At 35.3% G+C, this 20,606-nt stretch overlaps 4 protein-coding genes, 1 long non-coding RNA gene and 1 other non-coding gene across 7 annotated transcripts; 5 read left to right on the top strand and 1 right to left on the bottom strand.

The window, feature by feature from the left end:
• Window positions 1-4,584: 4,584 nt before the first annotated feature.
• On the top strand, window positions 4,585-7,227 carry LOC113274186. Of its 2 annotated transcripts, XR_003322850.1 has the most exons (6): window positions 4,585-4,627; window positions 4,724-4,892; window positions 5,769-6,156; window positions 6,253-6,315; window positions 6,483-6,599; window positions 7,028-7,227. It is a non-coding gene; the product is annotated as an uncharacterized LOC113274186 (long non-coding RNA). The 2 variants fall into 2 exon arrangements; XR_003322849.1 differs by having other exon boundaries at window positions 6,483-7,227.
• Window positions 7,228-7,292: 65 nt separating this feature from the next.
• Window positions 7,293-11,064, top strand: LOC113274184 (F-box protein At4g00755-like). The gene is made up of 5 exons (XM_026523653.1): window positions 7,293-7,392; window positions 8,718-8,875; window positions 9,668-10,069; window positions 10,168-10,565; window positions 10,717-11,064. Exons 2-4 carry the CDS (start codon window positions 8,749-8,751, stop codon window positions 10,266-10,268), a joined length of 630 nt encoding a protein of 209 aa, XP_026379438.1. The 5' UTR covers window positions 7,293-7,392; window positions 8,718-8,748; the 3' UTR covers window positions 10,269-10,565; window positions 10,717-11,064.
• A 29-nt stretch (window positions 11,065-11,093) lies between these two features.
• TRNAG-CCC lies at window positions 11,094-11,164 on the top strand. Its single transcript has one exon. It is a non-coding gene; the product is annotated as a tRNA-Gly (tRNA).
• Window positions 11,165-11,269: 105 nt separating this feature from the next.
• LOC113274183 (F-box protein At4g00755-like) lies at window positions 11,270-13,775 on the top strand. Its single transcript, XM_026523652.1, has 6 exons — window positions 11,270-11,323; window positions 11,416-11,580; window positions 12,304-12,717; window positions 12,817-12,989; window positions 13,144-13,259; window positions 13,440-13,775. The coding sequence occupies exons 2-6, from the start codon at window positions 11,454-11,456 to the stop codon at window positions 13,558-13,560; spliced, it is 951 nt and encodes a 316-aa protein (XP_026379437.1). The 5' UTR covers window positions 11,270-11,323; window positions 11,416-11,453; the 3' UTR covers window positions 13,561-13,775.
• Window positions 13,776-14,726: 951 nt separating this feature from the next.
• Window positions 14,727-16,724, top strand: LOC113272998 (F-box protein At4g00755-like). The gene is made up of 5 exons (XM_026522773.1): window positions 14,727-15,045; window positions 15,530-15,907; window positions 16,005-16,153; window positions 16,305-16,408; window positions 16,584-16,724. The coding sequence occupies exons 1-5, from the start codon at window positions 14,811-14,813 to the stop codon at window positions 16,594-16,596; spliced, it is 879 nt and encodes a 292-aa protein (XP_026378558.1). The 5' UTR covers window positions 14,727-14,810; the 3' UTR covers window positions 16,597-16,724.
• A 131-nt stretch (window positions 16,725-16,855) lies between these two features.
• Window positions 16,856-17,654, bottom strand: LOC113274182 (early nodulin-like protein 1). Its single transcript, XM_026523651.1, has 2 exons — window positions 17,381-17,654; window positions 16,856-17,293 (listed from the first exon to the last, which is right to left on the bottom strand). Exons 1-2 carry the CDS (start codon window positions 17,577-17,579, stop codon window positions 16,950-16,952), a joined length of 543 nt encoding a protein of 180 aa, XP_026379436.1. The 5' UTR covers window positions 17,580-17,654; the 3' UTR covers window positions 16,856-16,949.
• Between the last annotated feature and the right edge of the window lie 2,952 nt (window positions 17,655-20,606).

Here is a 20,606-nt window from a genome sequence, read left to right as displayed (position 1 = left end):
CTGAACAATTTTAGCTATATTTACAAGAAAGAGGAAAAGATAAAAGAAAAGTTATCTCAATAAGAACATTTTTATGATATTCAAGAAGCAATAACAAAACAACAGTCTAGAGACAATTTGGATCAACTAGTGGAAAAAAAACACAAAATTTTTTCATACAAAAACCTTAAAGAGAAGGAAATGGAACAATATAGAATGTTTAAAAATGGTCAATAATGAATTACTTTTAAGAGAACTGAAATGCAAGAAAAACTTACAGACTTCTTTTTAAACCTTTTCTATGACCCTCCTCTTTCAGTCTCTCCCAACCCTGATCTTTTTCATAGTATTCAACCTAGTATATCACTAGAAGAAAATGTTATCCTAAATTCTATACCTATTGCTGAGGAAATTTGGTTAATTATAAAAAAACTAAAACCCAACAAATCTCCAGGACTTGATGGCTTCCCAGAGAGTTTTTTCAAACTCAACTGGGAAACTGTAGGTGAACAAGTAGTAACAACCATACAACTGTTTTTTAAAACAGGAGAATTACACCCAGAACTAAACAAAACTTTCCTCTTCCTTATACCTAAATGCAGACACCTTAAAGATCCTAGTAACTTTAGACCAATTGGACTGTATAACACCATTTACAAGATTATAGCAAAAATCCTAGCCAACAGGATGAAACCATTCTTAAACTCTTTTATTTCCCCTTTTCAGGCAGCTTTCCTTTCCAAAAGGCAAATTTCTGACAATGTAGTTATAGTACAGGAACTTATCCATTCATTTAATAAAAATAAAGTAAAACATGCTAGAATAAGAATAAAAATCGACATGTCTAAAGCTTTTGATAAAGTCAATTGGGAATTCCTTATCACTGCAATGAAAGCTTTTGACAAGAACTTTTGTAACCTTATCCATCAATGCATTTCTACTTCTTTCATAGTTGTTTTACTTAATGGTAGTCCAGGGAGCTACTTCAAACCAACTAGAGGTCTTAGGCAAGGGGATCCTCTATCCCCTTATCTTTTCATTATTTGCATGGAAAATTTCTCCAGAATGCTACTTTCCAGTGAAAAAGAGCAGACTATACATGGTATCAAGATAACTCCAAAATATATTCCAATCTCCCAGATCTTTTTTGCTGATGATTGTTTACTTTTCATTAGGGAATACCTTAAGAATGTCACAATATACTACAACTTATAGAAAATTTTAGTAAATCATCAGGGCAGTTGATTAATTTCGATAAATCAGGAGTATTTTTCAGTAAAAAAGTACAATCTAAACATCAAAGAATGATTTGTAAACTCCTTAAAATAAAAAAAAATGATTTAAAGGATTCCTATTTAGGAACTCCACTTTTTATAGATAAAGCACAAATAAAACTCTTGAAGGTATAATTGAAAAGATGGAACAAAAAGTGCAAGGCTGGATAGGTAAGGTTCTAGATCAAGCTAGTAAAATGTTCCTTAATAAAGCAACCCTGGAAGGTATGGCTAGTTACCAAATAAGTTTCTTTATTCTTCCAAAAAAAATCACACATAAAATAGATGCCTTACAAAGAAACCTTTGGTGGGGGAAAGAAACCAACTATAAAGGCTATTATCCTAAATCTTACTCATGTTTATGTAAACCTATTAGCAAAGGTGGTCTAGGATTTAGGAATGCTCATAAGTTTAATTTAGCCTTAATATCTAAACTTGCTTGGAGACTCTTAGCTGAACCTAAGGCTCTTTGGGTGACTCAACTAAAATACCATCATCTAGCTCTTGGATTTGGAAATGCATCAGTAAGGGAATCAAGTTAGTAGAATAAAATAGTACATGGGAAGTAGGTGATGGCATTAGCATTAATATTTGGGAAGATAATTGGATTCCTAAACTAGAGGAAAATCTTAGTACATACGAAACTGTGAATAACTCCCATTTAACACTTGTAAGAGATCTTGTAGATCCCATTACCAATAAGTGGAACTCTAGTTTATTTTTTGAACTGTTTCCAGAACAGATTGCTAGACAGATCTGTAACGTAAGAATAGCATCAGCTAAACCAGATACTCTTAGATGGCTTCTAACTAACTCAGAAAAATTTACAGTCAAATCCATATACAACAAGCTAAACGAAAGAACCGTGAATAACTATAACCTAGGGCAGTCTGACGATTTCTGGAAAGGCTTATGGAAACTATATGTATCTCAAAGAATAAAGATTTCCACATGGAAGTGTTTATAAAATGTCGTGTCTACAAACCTAAAATTATCCAGATTTATGGAAGATATAGCACCTAACTGCACCTTTGGATGTATTAAACATGAATCCATAAAGCACATTTTTTTTCATTTTCCTTATGCCAAGTCAGTATGGGAAACAGAGCCATACCCAGTAGACCTGAATTTCAATACAACTACCGCTTTTTTAGATGTTTGTAAAGACTGGATAGGAAAAGAAGACACTATGGTTCCCATATAAAAACAACAACAAACACATAGTCAACTAGCTCTAGAAATACAAAGACATTTAGAGTATTGGTATAAAGAAAATTCTTCGACTAAACATGTTAAAACCAGAACAGTGGAAAAACCTAATTGGAAAGCTCCTAAATTTCTAAAAAAGAAACTCAATTTAAATGCAGTCTGGACCTCTATGTATACACCAGTTAGTTTTTCTTTAATCTTCAGAAATGATGCAGGTAATTTCTAACAAGGCAGAGCAGGTCCCATCACAGCTTCATCTCCAGAAGAAGCAGAAGCTTTAGGGCTTTTGCAGGTAGCAAAATGGCGCGACTGAGGAAGGTTTGTCAAATTTTAGTGTAGAAGGGAATTGCAAGAACCTTTTTGATTACTTGAATGGAGAAGAGTCTCAAATCAACTGGCAGAACCAGACGATCATGGATGAAGTAATGAGAGTTTTTAACCTTTGCCAAAAAAAATTGGGTTTTTTTTATATTCCTAGATCAGCAAACAATGTAGCTGATATCCTTGCTAAGGAGGCTAAATCTTTCTCAACTTGTGTTAATTGGAAGAATGAACCTCCATCTTGTATCGTGCATGCTTTAGAAGTAGATGTTGAGACTATTAGTCCAACATTGTTTGGCAATCTAAGATCCTGCGGTTTATAATCCCTTAGGGCCTCTCCACTCATTGCCAATTGGTTTTGAGTTGGATACCCATATTCTAATATGGTATCAGAACATGCTATTTGTGTCGAGTCATTTGACCGCATCTTTACTACGCGTTACCCGATTTATTGTCCACGTGTTAGACCAACGAGGCTACACGTGAGGGGGCGTGTTGAGACTATTAGTCCCACATTGTTTGGGCAATCTAAGATCCTTCAGTTTATAATCCCTGAGGGCCTCTCCACTCATTGTCCATTGGTTTTGAGTTGGATGCCCCATATTCTAATAGTACATAAATCCGATGCTTGGGTTGGAGTCCATCGTCCAATATTAAATGACTCTACTATTATTGATGTAAGGGTTACTAAGAGCAACTGCAGTGGTGCGATCAAAACCAAAGATCAAAGATCAAAAAAAAGACCAAATTTTGGGTTTAGTCCGTGTTGTGACGCAACGGTACATGATTAAAATTTCGTCAGGCGGACTTTAAAAGTCCGCCCCATTTTTTTTTCGTAAAATTTCATCAGGCGGACTTTAAAAGTCCGCCCCATTTTTTGTAACTTTCATCAGGCGGACTTTAAAAGTCCGCCCCATTTTTTTTTCGTAAAATTTCATCAGGCGGACTTTAAAAGTCCGCCCCATTTTTTGTAACTTTCATCAGGCGGACTTTAAAAGTCCGCCTCATTCTTTTTCTTTTTTATTTAATTTGAATTTTCATCGGGCGTAATTTAAATCTCCGCCCGTTAACAAGCGTACTTTAAATTTACGCCCAGCAACAAGCGTACTTTAAATTTACGCCCGACTATATTAGAATTTGGGATTTGGTCGCGACCATATTTGGTCTGGAATTTGATCTTTGGTTGGGATTTGATCTTTACTCTGTCCCACTGTGTTACGATCTCATCCCAAATTTTTGGTTATACTCGCCCACTGTGGATGCTCTAACTCCCTGAGTTTCATTCCAACTTAAGGGGAAAAAAATGTTACATACCCTTGGATCGAAAATTCCCCTTCTGGCCTAAAATTCATTTCTAGCGAAAATATGTCGAAATCTCCCTCCCAGTGGTGGAGCTGGAAAATAAAGGTGGTCCCTCCTAATTAGAGATCTCCATAACAACATAAAACTGCCACAGAGAGTAATTACAGAATATGTTTGGTAATCCAAGAACTATATATGTTCTAACTCGAAATCAGCCATAGTAAACTTTACCCGATCTTGTATGAACATGTTCTAGACTCCTCCTGGTATTATTGTAGGCAGTACCAACTCTGGATTAACCAATACGAGTCATTAGAGTCGCACAAGCTGCATCGCTTCTTGCAGCTCCCTCAGACTTGTCCATAAGGTGCCTTAACTCATTGTTCAGTGTGTAATAATAATCACCCAGGGGTAATTAGGTCAGTTCAGTGTGTAAATTGAAATAGTTCCAGTTCGAAAGAGTGTAGAAAAAAGTAAGTACTTACTTTTGGTTCATCACAATAAATCTCATCATCTCCTCTTCCATTAAAAAGAAAAACAAGGTCTATATATTTCTTCTTGTAATTCTGTTTATTTTATTTTTAGTCTTCTTTCCATTTGGGTTTTAATAACTTACTGTCTGTTAAAACCTCATTCAGGGTTTAGTCCTCTGCAAAGTTTGCTTCTGTTGATTTGAAATGGAGGGTTCTTCAATGGATTTTGTACAATTGCTTGATAGTGACTTATCCTCTAAAACTCTGTCGAATTTGGATGATCCATCTGATGTTGTTCGTGTTGCTTGTGTTTCGCATTCCTGGCGCCATTTTGGTGAGCTCAACTGACTTCATTTTACCCTATTTGTTTGCCATTACATTGAAATTGAAGTTTCTTCAGCAAAAACATAGGAGAATCTGACATTCAACACTTGGAATAAGAGATTTGGTGAGCTTCTTTAGCAAGAGATCAGAACCTAGTACAAAAACTGAAGTGAATTAGGTTGACTAAGGTTTTACACAAATAGGACTGAAATTGGCTGCCCACCTCCGCAGCGTTGAGAAGTACCAAGGCCTCTGCATTGTCTAATGAGACTTGAGCTTTCTAGAAGATCTGGAATGAGAAGCAATAATAAAATGATATGAAATTCGGGTAACCATGTGAGTTGACAGTAGGAGTATGTGGTATGCTAGGTGTATGTGGAAAGAGAGCAAGTGTAAGTAGAGGCGTGTAGTCGATAATTTGTTGGCCGACTGTAAATTAACCGCTATTGGTGACAGACTGATGGAGCTTAGCGTCTCCCTTTTCGGGGATACTGAACTGAGAATTTTTCTGAATTTGAGGTTATGGATGAAATGTGTGATTTAGTGCACAACATGAATTTCATAGATCTCCAGTCAAAGCTGGTCTATGGCCGTCTATCTTTTAGTTGTTTCATTTAGTATTTGGAGAGTTCTGCTTAAAATATCTAACTTGTTTCAACTGGTACTTGTTTTAGTAGTTTGTTTGATGAAATCTGGTTGATGGGATGGTCATGCATACAGTACTTCATTCTTTCTTATTTTGTGCGGGGCTACTAACGATCTTTGTCACCCCCGTAATAGATTAAGTGGAAATATTAATAGAGCTAGATGAGCAGTTTCAAGTGTTTTTATTGTTTCCCAATACTGTATTTGACAATTTGAAATACGGGTTCAATGTGTTCTGCAGTGATTGCAAGGGGGTTCTCTAAGATTGTTTCCAGAAACATCAAGCGTTATTACAGCCATTGAAGAATAGTAGAGCCTTTGGAGGTCGAGACTTCCGTTAGTGTGAAAGCGGAGAAGCTGAAGAAGAATCATCAAGTTTATGCTTTGCTAGCACGAGGTCTAGCTCCTTTTTGACAAAACATTGCATTTTCGAGGCTATAAGTCTAGCGCTGATCATTATCCAGAAGAAATGATTCAGCTCACTTTGGAACCTAGTGATAGGGTGTACGGGAAGCCTTCTTAGTGGTCAAGTATGGGAGAGAGTAACCCGGAGGTGCCTCAGACATTAACTTACAAATTGGTATCCAAGTTGTGTTTCGTTACTGAGATCAACATCCAACCGTTCCAAGGTTATTTTCATTTTATTGTGGTTCCTAGTCATGTCGTTTGACTTAATTTTCTGTTTTTTCAGTTCTGATGAAAAATATTTATATTTTCCTACACAGTGTTTTTTCGATGATGATTGTCCTGTATGGACATACACTTCAGAAAAGTTTCCAATGGTTCAGGTGTGTTTTAGTTTCCATTTAATGAATCAACATCTCTCATTAGTCATTATCTATTTTGCGAATGGATGAGGGTAAACTGCAGAACAGATTTTTTGATTGTTTAATTTTTCGTTTGAAATCTGGATTCTCAAATCTTGCCAACTCTAACTGATTTTACCATCAAACAGTAAAATTTGTTTGCGAAAGTTCAAGTTACCAGAACCTGTTCTTGCCATTGGTGTACTTCTGTAGATTGAACTGTTGGGATGGGTGGTGCTTGCAATTGATGGCCTATTCTACTTTTGGTTAGTATTCAACTCTTTTGTTGTTAGTTAAAGAGGAACCACTCTTGTGTCTCAAAGATTTATCTGATATAATACTTGACATCCATGGATCTACTCTAGCACTTATCGAGATTATATTCATCTCTTACTTGGCAGAGTTCGGTAACAATGTTTCTAATTCTTCCTATTTGTCACTGGACTACATTGTAGTTTTACTCACGTTCAAGTTGTAGGACGCCGACTCAGAGATAATTTTGTTGCTGAAATAATTAATCACTCTAGGAAATGCGTCTAGAAGTACAACCCAGAAATAGCTTCCTGTAACAATTGAAGCATATAACTATCTCAAGTTTGTGCATCAGATATGGTGTACTAAGAGTGTGTGAAAACTATATTTCTCTTTTTATCTTTTAACACCTTTGTTATCTCTGTGTCTGTATCTTGGACAGAATCAGGTGTTGAACTGTTTACTCTAATAGTTTATTACTATCAGAACTCCATGGAAAATACCTTTAATAATATTATTAGGTATTCAGATCGCAAACAAATACTTCGAAAAACAGTTTCATTACATTCGATACTTTTCAATCACTTTCCCAGTACAATTTTTCCACATATCTTTTCGGATATGTGGATGGAGCAGTTTAACAACCTCTTTCCTTTATTACTGTTGATGGTAAGGAAACTGTAAACCTGGGGTTTCTGGTGAGCTGTTTTAATGGAACCTTCTCAGATTCTGGTTCTTCTGCTATTTGTGGCTTAACAGTGGCTGGTGATATTTCTCTTCACTGGGATACTTCATCTTCTTATCAAGGTAATGATCAAATTCTAGTTGGTGACTGATTTTGTTTCGATAACACATACTTGCAATGGTTCTTTACTGTACCCTGTTTGTTGCATATTTTGCGAAATATGGTTCCCTCTCGATGTAGAGGGATGTGCATAGAAAAAGATTATTTGCTAAGTTTCCTGTCATTTGCTTGATAGAGCTTATAAATTTGTTTAAGACTTGTCCATACCGTAACTTGTTATTGGAAATAAATGACAAGAACAAAATTAGGTTGACTGTTTCCTTATATTTGGCAGATTCTGATATTGTTCTCAAAGCTCAAGAGTTTTCGACTCTGTTAATAATAGTCAATACTTGATATTTTGTGAATTCAAATCGAATAGATGAGACTGATTGTTACGTTGTTGAACTATAAACTTCAATTTTTACTGTGGTTTTGACTACAGAAAATAAATTACAAGTACATTCAATTTTTCACCTTAAAATCATATAACTAACTAAGTCATTTAGTTAAGTTTGTTCTTATATTATAACTTGGTAAGCCAATGCATGGCTAACTATGTCCTTTAATTGGGGTTGTTCTTATTATATCTCAACTTGACAAGTTTAGAACAGGATATGCATGATACACAATAAACAAATAAAACCAATCCATGAGATTTAAAAGTTAGAAACATTATGCAGAATAAAGCCTGTTGTTCTTTGTAGAAAGAAGAAGAAGATGAAGAAACATTAGTTTTTGTTTATCTAGCTAATGTGTATTTTCACGTGTTTCCAAGCACTTCGTCAACTCATATCCACTTGGAGATGTTCTTAGGAAAGTCAAATTCCCAACCTTCCCAATGGGTAGATGATAGGAAACCGTCTTATCAGACGGTGATTCCTCTAGGAAAAACTCTATAAATGTTTGGTTTGGATTATTTGTCTCCACTGACGTTCCTAATTTAGTTCCTGAACAGACTGAAAGAGGTCTCTTATTGTTACCATAGATTTCATCCCATTTTCCACTATAAACAGAAGGTCAACAGATTAGGCAAAACGTCTTTAATATGTTCACTTCTGCTTAGTTTGATCTTCTTTCGTTGATAATTTAGGCCTCCGGCTATGACTTGAGATATCTGAACTTGTTAATAATACATTTCTGTGGAATATCTTCTCCAAAAAAAAAAAAATGTTTCTTTTTGGTTAAATATTTTTACTTTGTTCTGTTATTAATATGAAAAGGGTTTAAGATTCAGTGACAATATGTATTGTATTGGAGCATCTTCAGTGCTGCCAATTTAATTCAATCCTGTAATTTGACATTAGTTAGAGTTCCAGTACTTACTTTTTGTTTAAATCTCATTCAGGGTTTGGCTCTCTACAAAGCTGTTGTTTTGGATGGAGGCTTCTCAGGATTTTCTACAGTTGCTCAACCGTGACTTATCGTTGAAAATTTTCTCGTATTTGTATGAACCAGCTGATGTTTTTCTTGCTAGTTCTGTTTCGCATTCTTGGCGCAAATTTGGTGAGTATAGTGACCTTAATTTGTTTAATTTATCTGTATGCATTCACCTAATTTACTTTTTTTGTGTGTGGTTATTGCTATGACATAGTTTTTTTTTTTTTGATGGAAATGACATAGTTAAACTATAGGTAATTGGTGCAATACATATGAACTAGTGTAGGGTTGGTTTAAGAAATCCAAGCCGGTTTAATAAAATATTTGTAGCCCAATTATAAGCAGTAATACAAATCCAAGGACAGAACTTATTAACAATTAAGGTGAATTCACCCACTATTTAATAAAATATTTGTAGCCCAATTATAAGCAGTAATACAAATCCAAGGTGATGCTGTCACTATTTAGGGAGAACTTATTGGATGTTTCACTTAGTATTGGGATAGTTTTGTTTTCTTGTATATGACTCGATTCTTATATAATTCCCTTGTGATGTACAAGATCATTGCAAACCACTATTTGTTTTACTTTTCTGTCATTATCTCAATAGAACTTACAAAGAATTTGTTTGTAGGGTGTCCAATGCACCCTTAATTTCTTCAATTTGGTAGATAGGATGGTCCTAAATACTTCATTGTTTCTGACTTCAATACACGTCAACTAAATTTTCAAACACGTGATCTTTGTTATTCCCTACAAAAGTATTAGCAGAACTGGGTGAGCAGTTTCAACTGTCGACTTATGTCCAAATCTTAGTTTATTTATGTTTCTGGAAATGAATATCAAGAACGAAATGGAGTTGATAGTCTTCCAGTATTTGGCAACTTCTAATACGGGCTTTGATATGATGTTCTGCAGTGATTGCAAATGGAGTCTCTAAGAGTCTTAGCTTAAGATGCTGTCCAGAAACATCATGTGCTATAAAAGCCATTGAAGATGACGATATAATAGAGCCTTTGGAAGTCGAGACCAACGGTAGTGTGGAAATGGAGAAGTTGAAGAAAAACCATCGAGTCTATGCCTTCCTAGCACGACGTCTACATTACTATGTGACAAGGGATTGCATTTCGGAGGCTATATGTGCGTCTAGTACAAATAATTATCTGAAAGAAAATATTCACAATACTTTAGTACTTAATGGGGGGACTTCTTACTGGTCAAGTAGAGGAGAGATTAGTCCTGATGTGCCTGAGACATTGACCTATAAATTGGTACCGGAGTTGCGTTTTATTACTAAGATCAGAATCCATCTAATCCAAGGTTATTTTCATGATATTTTGGTACCTTGTTATGTGGTTTGACTCCATTATCTGGTTTTTATTCTATTCTGATGACAAGTCCTTGTTTTCTCTACCCAGCTTTGGTCCAGGCTGTGCGATTTCGAATGTGCCATTTTAGGGAACCAGAACGAGAGGCTGATCTTGCAGGTGACTATGAGCCATATCCTACATCCTTTTGAGGATCACCTTGTATGGACATACACCTCAGAAAAGTTTCCACTGGTTCACGTATGGTCAGTTCCAGTATCCATGAAATGTATCAGCCTCTTCCTTTTACCCATTATGGAAACGGATTGATGGTATAATTGAGAGCAGATTGTATCTGGATTCCCCAAGATTTAACAACTTTGACGGAATTTGCCATTGGCAGAAAAATTGCTTAGGAACGTTCAGTTTACCAGAACCTGTCCCTGGCTCCCTGCCATTGGTGGATATTTGCAAGTTGGATTTTTGGGTCGGCTTCCTGGCTTCTTATGGTTAGTTTTTGTAACTTCTTGTTTGGTCAAAGAGGATCCACTCTTTTGTCATGTAGATCTGTCTAATACTATCTCATCATGAAGTTTACACTAATATCTCACTTAAAGTTACTTGTCTTGCCCTTTGTTGTTTGCCTGGACTACATTGAAGTGTGTCCGAAGTCGAAGTCTTGGGACGCGCACTCACAGGTGATTACATTCTTGAGCCGATGGACCATTTTGGGAAATACTCGCTGAAATATAAACCAGTTAAAGCTACTGGTGGCAAATATTATGAATGGGGAGAGTCTGGGCGATGCTGTCAGTGATGAAACTGTGATTGATTTTGTGTGTGCTTATGATGACAGACACTCTTCTTACCTTACACCTTGTCTCTGTTAGTAAATTAGTATGCTGTATTATTTGTAACCTACTTCAATGGTTATCTGAAAAAACAATCAACTTGGAAGAGTGAAACTCAACCTTCTTGTTGCTTACTAATTACTATGGGGATCTTAGATATCCAACAAGCCTTTGTAGGAACAACAAGCGCATCTGGTGTAGTGGTATCATAGTACCCTCCCACGGTACTGACCAGGGTTCGATTCCCTGGATGCGCATTTTTTCTTTTTCATTCAGATTTGCTCATAATTCAGCCAAGGGTAATAAGGTAAGTTCAGTGGGTAAGTGAAGTGAAATAAGTTCCAATTAGGTATAATTTTTTTAAAAAATTTTCAGCAAATTAATCTCTCATCTCCTGTTCCAATTTTAAAAACAAGGTTTGTATATATTTCTTCTTGTAATTCTGTTTATTTTTAATCTTCTTCTTTCATTTGGGGTTTACTAACTTGTTAAAATCTCTTTCATTCAGGGTTTAGTTCTCTACAAAGCTTGCTTCTGTTAATTTGAATGGAGGGTTCAATTGATTTTCTTCAATTGCTTGATAGTGACTTATCCTCTAAAATTCTCTCCAATTTGGATGATCCAGCTGATGTTGTTCGTGTTGCTTCTGTTTCGCATTCCTGGCGCCATTTTGGTGAGCTCAACTGACTTCATTTTACCCTATTTGTTTGCCATTACATTGAAATTGAAGTTTGTTAAGCAAAATCGTAGGAGAATCTGGCATGCAACACTTGGCGTAAGAGATTTGATGAGCTTCTTAGTAAGAGAATCAGTCAATCTAGTACAAAAACACATGTGAATTAGGTTGACTAAGGTTCTACTATATAACACAAATTGGACTCTATGAAATTGGAAGTTTACTGATGAAGCTGACTGTAAATTTACCACTATTGGTAAAAGACCGATGAAGCTTGTTGTCCCCCTTTTTGGGGATACTAAATTGAGTTTTCTAAATTTTAGGTTATCGATGAAATGTGTGATTTAATTTTATTGCAGAACATGAGTTTCATACATCTCCAGTCAAAACTGGTCTATGGCCGTCTAGTACTAGTTTCCTTTTTATCTTTCCGTTGTTTCATTTAGTATTTTAAGGGTTCTGCTTAACATATCTAACTTGTTTCACCTGGTTCTTATTTTAGTAGTTTGTTTGATGCAATCTGGTTGATAGGATGGTCCTGCATCCTTCATTCTTTCTGATTTTGTGCGGGGAAAAACACGACAATCAAAAAACAGACTAATGATCTGTGTCACTCTCGTGGTAGATTAACTAGAAATATTAATTGAGAGCTAGATGAGAAGTTTCAAATCTTGTTATTGTTTCCCAATATTTGAAATACGGTTTCAATGTGTTCGGCAGTGATTGCAAGTGAATTCTCCAAGATTCTTTGCTTAAGATTGTTTCCAGAAACATCAAGCGTTATTGCAGCCATTGAAGAAAACAATATAATAGAGCCTTCGGAGGTCGAGAGCACCGGTAGTGTGGAAGTGGAGAAGCTGAAGAAGAACCATCAAATTTATGCTTTGCTAGCACGAGGTCTGGCTCCTTCTTTGACAAAAGATTGCATTTTCGAGGCTATAAGTGCGTCTAGTACTGATCATTATCCGGAAGAAATGATTCACCTCACTTTGGAACCTACTGATAGAGTATATGGGAGGCCTTCTTACTGGTCAAGTTTGGGAGAGAGTAATCCTGAGGTGCCTGAGACGTTAACTTACAAATTGGTGTCCAAGTTGTGTTTTATTACTGAAATCAACATCCAACCATTCCAAGGTTATTTTCATTGTACTGTGGCACCTAGCTATGTTGTTTGACTTCATTTTCTGGTTTTTCATTTATTCTAATGAAAAATATTTATGTTTTCCTACTCAGTGTTTTACGATGATTTTCCAATATGTTCGGCCAAGGCCGTCCGATTTCGAGTAGGACATGTCAGGGATTTGCAGCGAGAGAGATATCTTATAGGTGATTATAGGGCAGGTCGTAGATCCATTGAAGATCAAGCAGTATGGACATACACTTCAGAAAAGTTTCCAATGATTCAGGTTTGTTTATCCATGAAATGCATGTGTCTCTGTTTTTCTATCTTGGAAATTGGATGAGGGTAAACTGGAGAACAGATTCTGTGATTGTCTAATTTCCCACTGGAATCTGGGTTCCCGAATCTTGCCAACTCTAATAGATTTTACTATCAAACAGGAAAATTGTTTACAAAATTTCAAGCTACCAGAACCTGTTCTTGCCGTTGGTGGACTTCTGCAGATCGAACTGTTGGGACGAGTGGCGCTTGCAGTTGATGACTTATTCTACTTTTGGTTAGTATCCAACTCTATTTTTTTATTTAAAGAGGAACCACTCGGTGTCCAATTTATTAGATATAATCCATGACGTCCATGGATCTACTCTAGCACTCATCGAGATTATAGAAATCTCTTAGTTGGCAGAGTTCGATAACAATGTTACTAATTCTTCCTCTTTGTGGGACTATGTTGTAGTATCACTCACGTTCAAGTTGTGGGACGACCACTCGGAGATGATTTTGTTGCTGAGTTAATTGATCAGTCTAGGAAATGCGTCTTGAAGTACAACCCAGAAACAGCTACTTGTAACAATTGAAGCATATAATTATCTGAAGTTTGTGCATCAGATATGGTGTATTTAGAGTGTGTGAAAACTGTTATTTCTTATTTTATCTTTTGCCATTGTGTTTTCTCTGTGCCTAAATTTAAGACAGAATCAGGTGTTTCATGAAACTGTTGTAATATTTTTCCTCAATAAAACATGACATCTTTCATGGAAAATCAATTGGAATATTCTATTTCGAGTATTAATCTTTTTGGAATGTAGATGAAGCAGTTGAGCTACCTCCTTCCTTTCTGATGAGCTGCTCAAATGTAGATTTGGAGTCAGTTCTGTAGATTTCTGATGAGCTGCTTAAATGTAACCTCCTGAGATACTGTTTCTTCTGCTATTCTTCGGTTAACAGTGGCTGGTGAGGTATGAGTTTCTCTTTCAATTGCTGTTAATCAACAATTTATGCCACACAATCCATGTTAAAAAAATCAGTTGCAAATTTGTAGAGGAGCTCGTGCTATTGCTAATTATCTTCATGGGATTAAAAGTAATAGTTAATTTTTCTGTTTGGTAAGTCAATGCATGATGTAGCTAACTAAGTCCTTCATGGGGTTGTTTTTATAAGTCAATGCATGATTAACTTAATAAGTCAATGCATGATTATCAATCAATAAATAAAACCAATGAGATTTAGATAATAGAAAATATCAAAAACATTGCAGAATAAAGTTTGCTTTTCTTTGTAGAAAGACAATGACTGGGAAATATTAGTTTTGTTTTTGTTTATATCTAGCTTATGTGTGTCTTTTTACGTGTTCCTAACAGCTTTGCCAACTCATCTTCACTCGGAGAATCTGTTAGGAAAGTCAAACTCTCAACCTTTCCAACAGGTAGGTGATAGGAAACCGCCTTACTAGAGGGTGGTTCCTCTAGGCAAAACTGTATAAATATCTGGCTTGAGGTATTTGTCTCCACTAACAATTCTAAAGTTTCATTCACCTTATAAATAATGAAAGAGGAGATCTCTTGTTGTGTTACCATGGATTTCATCTTCTCTTACATTATAAACTCTGCGGGTTTGTAAATTCGTCTTTAATCTGTGTGTTTTTCTTAGTTTGATCTTCTTTTGTTGATAATTTAGGCGACTTCTCAACACTTAAAATATGTAAACCTGTTACTAATACATTTCTGTAGAATTTCTTCTCAAATTTATTTATTTTCAGTTAAATGCTCTTCCTTTTTTGTTTATTATGTTATTAATGTAAGGAACCATCTTTTCGTCATATAAAGATATGTTTGTCAGGGTTTTGGAGCATCTTAAATGCTGCTCAATTGACATTAGCAAGAGTTCAAGCACTTACTTTCTATGGAAATCTCATTCAGGGTTTGGCCCGAAGCTGTTGACTGAAATGGATGATTTTCTACCACTGCTCAACCGTGACTTGTCATTGAAAATTTTCTCGTGTTTGGATGAACCAGCTGATGTTGTTCGCGCTAGTGCTGTTTCACATTCCTTGCGCGCATTTGGTGGGTTATGGTGACCTTTATTTGATTTATCTGCATACATTTACCTAATTGACATGCCTTATTATTTTCTTTAGAACATTTTACAGCCTTATAAGCATTGCAGAAGACTATTTGTATTACTTTTCTGTCATGTATACAATAGAACTTACAAATAAGTCGTTTATAGTTTGTCCAATGAATTTTAATCTCCTCAATTTGGTCAATAAGATGGTCATGAATACTTTTTGGTTTTCCGACTTCAAAACACGTCAACTTAATTTCGGAACACACTTACAGACAATGTTACTCCCTAAAAGGTAATAGCAGATATACCGATTGAGAACTGGGAGCAGTTTCAAATTTCAAGTCTTTTCTGAATCTTTGTATATTTATTTTTCTGGAAATGAATGACAAGAATGAAGCTGAATTGATTATCTTCCAATATTTGGCGAATTCAAATACAGATTTTATATGTTTTGCAGTGATTGCAAATGGAGTCTCTAAGAGTCTTTGCTTAAGGTGGTGTCCAGAAACATCATGCGCTATAGAAGCCATTGCAGGGACAATATAATAGAGCCTTTGAAAGTCGAGACCAACGGTGATGTGGAAATGGAGAAGTTGAAGAAAAACCATCGAGTCTATGCCTTCCTAGCACGAGGTCTGGATTGCTTTGTGACAAATGATTGCATTTCAGAGGCTATATGTGTGTCTAGTACAGATAATTTTCTGGAAGAGAATATTGGCAACACTTTGGTACTTGATGTGGTGGGATCTTACTGGTCAAGTGCAAGAGAGAGCAATCCTGATCTTCCTGAGACGTTGACGTATAAATTGGTACCCGAATTGCGTTTCATTACTAAAATCAGAGTCCAGCTATTTCAAGGTTATTTTCATGATATCTTGGTACCTAATTACATATGTGGTTTAATTCCATTCTCTGTTTTTTTTGCTTATTGACAGTACTTGTTTTTACTACCCAGCTTCGGCCAAGGCTGTGCGATTTCGAATGGGCCATTTCAGGAAACCAGAAGGAGAGACTGATCTCGTGGGTGATTATGAAGCACATCCCAGATCCATTGAAGATCACGTAGTGTGGACATACACCTCAGAAAAGTTTCCAATGCTTCAGGTGTTTTTAGTTATCCATGAAATGCATCAGCCTCTCTCTTTTATCCATTATGGGAACGGGAGGAGGGGGAAACCGAGAACAGATTGTATGATTGTTTAATTTTCGGTTTTCCCCTAGACTTAACAACTCTGTTTCATTTTACCTTCGACAGGAAACTTCCTTGCAAATGTTCAGGTTACCAAAACCTGTTTTTTCCATTGGTGGACTTCTGCAGATTGAACTGTTGGATCGGGTTCCTGGTGTCTTACACTTGCGGTTAGTTTCTTAACTTTTTACAAACAGGATCCACTCGTGTCTGGTGAATCTGTCTAAAATACTGTATAATCCTTGGACTCATCGTGAATATTATACATACTGATTTCATACTTGATGAATAGTAGTTCAATAGTAATGTTATTGATTTTTGTTCTTTGTATGGACTATATTGAAGTGTCTCAAGTTGAAGCTGTGGGACGCCCACTCACAGGTGATTTCATTGTTGAGCCAATTGGTCGCTCCGGAAAATACATGCTGAAGCACAACCCATATGCAGATACTTGTACCAGATATTATCAATGTGGAGACGGAGACTGTATTCGATGCCACCAGTGACAACCCTATGATGAAGAAGAGAGACAGAAGTGATGATTCTGTGTGTGCTTGTGGGAAGACTTTTTTTGACTAAATTTGTGTATTTTGGTAGTAAAAAAGAAAAAGGAAAACTGAAAAAAATCCAGATGTCATTCATTATAATTTGAATTTCTAATATCAATAAATTTTGTAAATTTCATCAACAATATAAAGAATATTTCCCATTTTAAACCACCAAAGCAATTCCCAAACCCATCAACAAAACTCCTCCAAATCTTGAGCTGCTGCTGATAGTAGTAGCACCACTAGTGGGAGAAACAGCTGGTGCATCAACTGGTGAAGGTGCAGGTGCAGTACTTCTTGGTGCCATTACAACAACAATCAGTTTCTGGCCTTTCTCACAATGTCCTTTAGCTCCACTGATAAAATAATAAGGACCAGATTTGTTGAGCTCAACTTTTGTGTTTTCTCCATCTTTGTATTCAGCAACTGGTTTTGTCAAAACACAGTTTAAGTAATTCTCTCTTGTTACTTGCAACACCGAGTCTTTGCCTGTTTCATATTCCCATACTGGAAAAACAAAAACAAAAATGTTGATTAATTTCAGAAATTAAACAGATTATTAGATATGAAAAAGAAGTAATAATTTTTGCTTACCTAGAGAATCACCAAGCTGGAAACGAGAAGATTGAGCCCAGTGATTTAATGGTTGAGATTGAGGTGATGATGGGATTTCCCATCCATTTGATTTGCCTCCAACTAAGAAGTCTTTAGCTTCTGAGAAGTTACTGGATATGATCAGATTAACAAGAACCAAAGACGTAGACAAACCGACATATATTGGTGAAATTGCCATTGATACTGGTTTAGTTTGGAGCTCAGAAATTTTGAGTGAGTGTGAGAGAAGATAAGATAGATTTGTCAAGGCAGTAAATTATTGTGTTGTAGGTTTTCTCAAATGTTGAGTCGGTAATTTATAGAATGGTGGAGGAAAAACTAGCCGTTGGGCAGGTGCAGAGTAAGTACACGTTGCGGAAACCATCGAGTTGTTTTGAGCAACGGTCAAAAATGAAAAGTAAAAATAAAATCAAAGAAAATATGTAATAGCCGTTGGGTAGTTAATCTATATAGCCGTTGGGGGCCAAAATGATCGAGTAGCAAAATTATTTGCGCTCGGGTCACCTTTTACTGGTTTAGTCATCAACGTGGTCCATGACTTCACTGGATCAGTTCGGAGGTATGGGTTTCCTCTGTAATAACTTGGTTAATCATGAACATTGCTAAACATGTTGGTTACAATTTTGGGAACCTTTCATATTCCCTCTTGTTTGATGGACGATCGAGATTAAATGATAATTCTAAATCCTATGAACCTTGGTCTTCCTTCTACCTATAAAAGGAACTCATAACCATCAATATTGGTTCAAGAATTTTATTGATTCATTATACAAAAGATTAAGAAGGAGAAACTAAGAGTTCCTCCACAAGGTATTACGGCTACGGTGAGATGGTCGATGATTCATTGTGGATTAGCGCTATAAGGTATTTTCCATAAACTCTATTCGTATATTATTTTCTGATAATCATGAAGTTCAACGATCCTGATTAAGTATTTATAAAATAAATCTTATAGTTAACATCTAGAGTTTGTGTTTAGAACTCATGATTATCCATTTTTTATATGCAATAGTCGTATTATCGTTGGTTCAATGACATGTTCTTTTAAGCATGATGTTCTTCCTATTCGGACTGTTAACGCTAACATCTGATGAAAATAACTTGGCCGCTCTAAATATTCGTGCGTTTTCGCTGTTAAGTCTGTTCTTTTTCCTCTATATGAAAAGACGATCTGAAAAAGAATTAACTAAACTATTTTTTAACGGTTCGAATCGTGTTGGAAGGCTTTAGACATTTGTAATGGGCCTGTGGACTCTATGTATATATTTGTCTAAAACGTTTTTTTTTTTTTAAATAAATAAATGAATAAGCCTTCATAATTTAACGTTTCATGCATGAACAAGGGGTCAAAGACGTTTTGTTTCCATTACGAAGTCTTGATCGGACTGTAAATTTTTTTTTTGTTGATCTGACCATTGACATGTTGCTGACCCTTCCAATTCTTTCAGTTGTTTTCAGCGCTTATTTTAGGGGTGTAGTGTTAATGTGAATGTATTAAACTGAAAAGGAGTTAATGTTTTAATGTTAAATTTCACTTAAGGTGTCAAAATGCTTGATTTATTACATGGGTCATTTATATTTACCAATTCGGTTTAAGATCACCGTTTTTCCGTTTAAAAGATTACAGGCAGTCCAATAATGTTCTAGGTCTATTGATTAGGACCGATTAAGCCTGAACAAGTTAATTGTTGACCCGTTAGAGTTGACTTTGACCGGAACCTTTGCCCCTACATTTAGATTTGTTTTGGTATAAGTTTAATTTAATCTGGTTTGGTATGGTTAATAATGTAAGTCGTTCACCGTAAACCAATTTTTTAATTGCAATTAATTCACATATAGAATCATTTTGATTATGATGCGTAGACAATTATAAAGGAGTTCCTTTCACAGAGAAAATTGTGAATGAACTAGTATGCTCCCGCTTTATCGAAACAATAAAGCAATTTTTTTATCAAGTTTCATTATAAATTTTATGATCAAAATCATTTTTTGACACCATTAAATTTGTGTGTGCATCATGATATGGTTTGTGTGCTTGCGCGTTATGGTATAGTTTCTCTCACATTTTTGTTTTTCTTTAAATTTTATGGGATTATACTAAAAATTATTATTGGATTCTTTAGTTATCATCACAGTGATGCTATAATCATAATGTCATTATAAACATGAATTTGCAAACCGTAAAGTGTAGGTTTTTGCAGTTATCGACATCACGTGATAATGACATTATTTTAGTTGATTGGCTATCACCACAGTGATGTCAAATCACTTTTGGTCATGATCACAATTTTGTGAAATGCTTGTAATCTTGTTTTTCTTACATATATCTGAACAAAATTTACCCACAGGAAATTGGAGTTCACATATTTAAGAAAACACTAACTGATATGATTGTTGATCATACATTATGGATATGAATTGATTTAAATCTTGAGGGTGTCTAGTGTCATTATGTTTAATTTTCTTTTGACCATTTTTGATAGAAACGTTCAAATAAAATCATGATTAAGTAAACGCCACATGATTTTTGGTACATACTTTTTTTAAAATGCTTATTTAAAGTTTTTTAAATACTTATATAGAATTGAGTAACCCACAATGGATTTTAATATTTTAAATGTGCAATCAAATATGTTACTTTAAGTCTAAAGCTCGAAGCATTTTTAAAGAAGAAATAAAGAATTATTGTTTTTTGGGTTATTTCTTATATTTGTGAAAATAATTATTTACACTATAACCTTTATTTACTCTGATCCTTAAAACTAGTATCGAATTTAACTAGCGATGCATCAAAGAACTTTCTTTGACGAAATTTTATTATTGATATGTACTTATTTTTTAATTAAAGGGTGTTGGACATTTTCACAAATAATATATGACATACTTTTGAGTAAATGGTTATGATTAATGTTTCAGGGTTACTCATAATTATTTATAATCGACTAATTTTATGAGCAGATCAAGGATGTCCACATCATTGACTAGGACCATGCAATGTCACAAGAAAATCTAGTGTGATATTTGTAATTGTACATATTTTTCGGATTGTTTAGTTATCACCACAGTGATGCTAAACTATTATCTTGTAAGTATTTTATATTTTGAGTCATTTTAGTTTGACTTAACGATTGGAACAATGTTTCGCACAAGTAGTTTTGGTTCACATGTTTAACCAAGCATTAACTTTATCTAAATGTTTCATATA

The sequence above is a fragment of the Papaver somniferum genome, chromosome 4 (assembly GCF_003573695.1).
Source record: "Papaver somniferum cultivar HN1 chromosome 4, ASM357369v1, whole genome shotgun sequence".
Taxonomy (NCBI): domain Eukaryota; kingdom Viridiplantae; phylum Streptophyta; class Magnoliopsida; order Ranunculales; family Papaveraceae; genus Papaver; species Papaver somniferum.
The sequence above is the reverse complement of the archived record's forward strand: the minus strand, read 5'-3'. Positions and strand labels throughout refer to the sequence as shown.

Coding starts and splice junctions, on each gene's coding strand:
- LOC113274184 (XM_026523653.1), top strand. CDS start 8,749: ATGGAGGCTTCTCAGGATTTTCTACAGTTGCTCAACCGTGACTTATCG. Junction 8,876..9,667: donor GCATTCTTGGCGCAAATTTG/GTGAGTATAGTG, acceptor GATGTTCTGCAG/TGATTGCAAATGGAGTCTCT. Junction 10,070..10,167: donor CAGAATCCATCTAATCCAAG/GTTATTTTCATG, acceptor TTCTCTACCCAG/CTTTGGTCCAGGCTGTGCGA.
- LOC113274183 (XM_026523652.1), top strand. CDS start 11,454: ATGGAGGGTTCAATTGATTTTCTTCAATTGCTTGATAGTGACTTATCC. Junction 12,718..12,816: donor CAACATCCAACCATTCCAAG/GTTATTTTCATT, acceptor TTTCCTACTCAG/TGTTTTACGATGATTTTCCA. Junction 13,260..13,439: donor GATGACTTATTCTACTTTTG/GTTAGTATCCAA, acceptor ACTATGTTGTAG/TATCACTCACGTTCAAGTTG.
- LOC113272998 (XM_026522773.1), top strand. CDS start 14,811: ATGTTTGTCAGGGTTTTGGAGCATCTTAAATGCTGCTCAATTGACATT. Junction 15,046..15,529: donor ACATTCCTTGCGCGCATTTG/GTGGGTTATGGT, acceptor GGAGTCTCTAAG/AGTCTTTGCTTAAGGTGGTG. Junction 16,154..16,304: donor AAAAGTTTCCAATGCTTCAG/GTGTTTTTAGTT, acceptor TACCTTCGACAG/GAAACTTCCTTGCAAATGTT.
- LOC113274182 (XM_026523651.1), bottom strand. CDS start 17,579: ATGGCAATTTCACCAATATATGTCGGTTTGTCTACGTCTTTGGTTCTT. Junction 17,294..17,380: donor CCAGCTTGGTGATTCTCTAG/GTAAGCAAAAAT, acceptor TTGTTTTTCCAG/TATGGGAATATGAAACAGGC.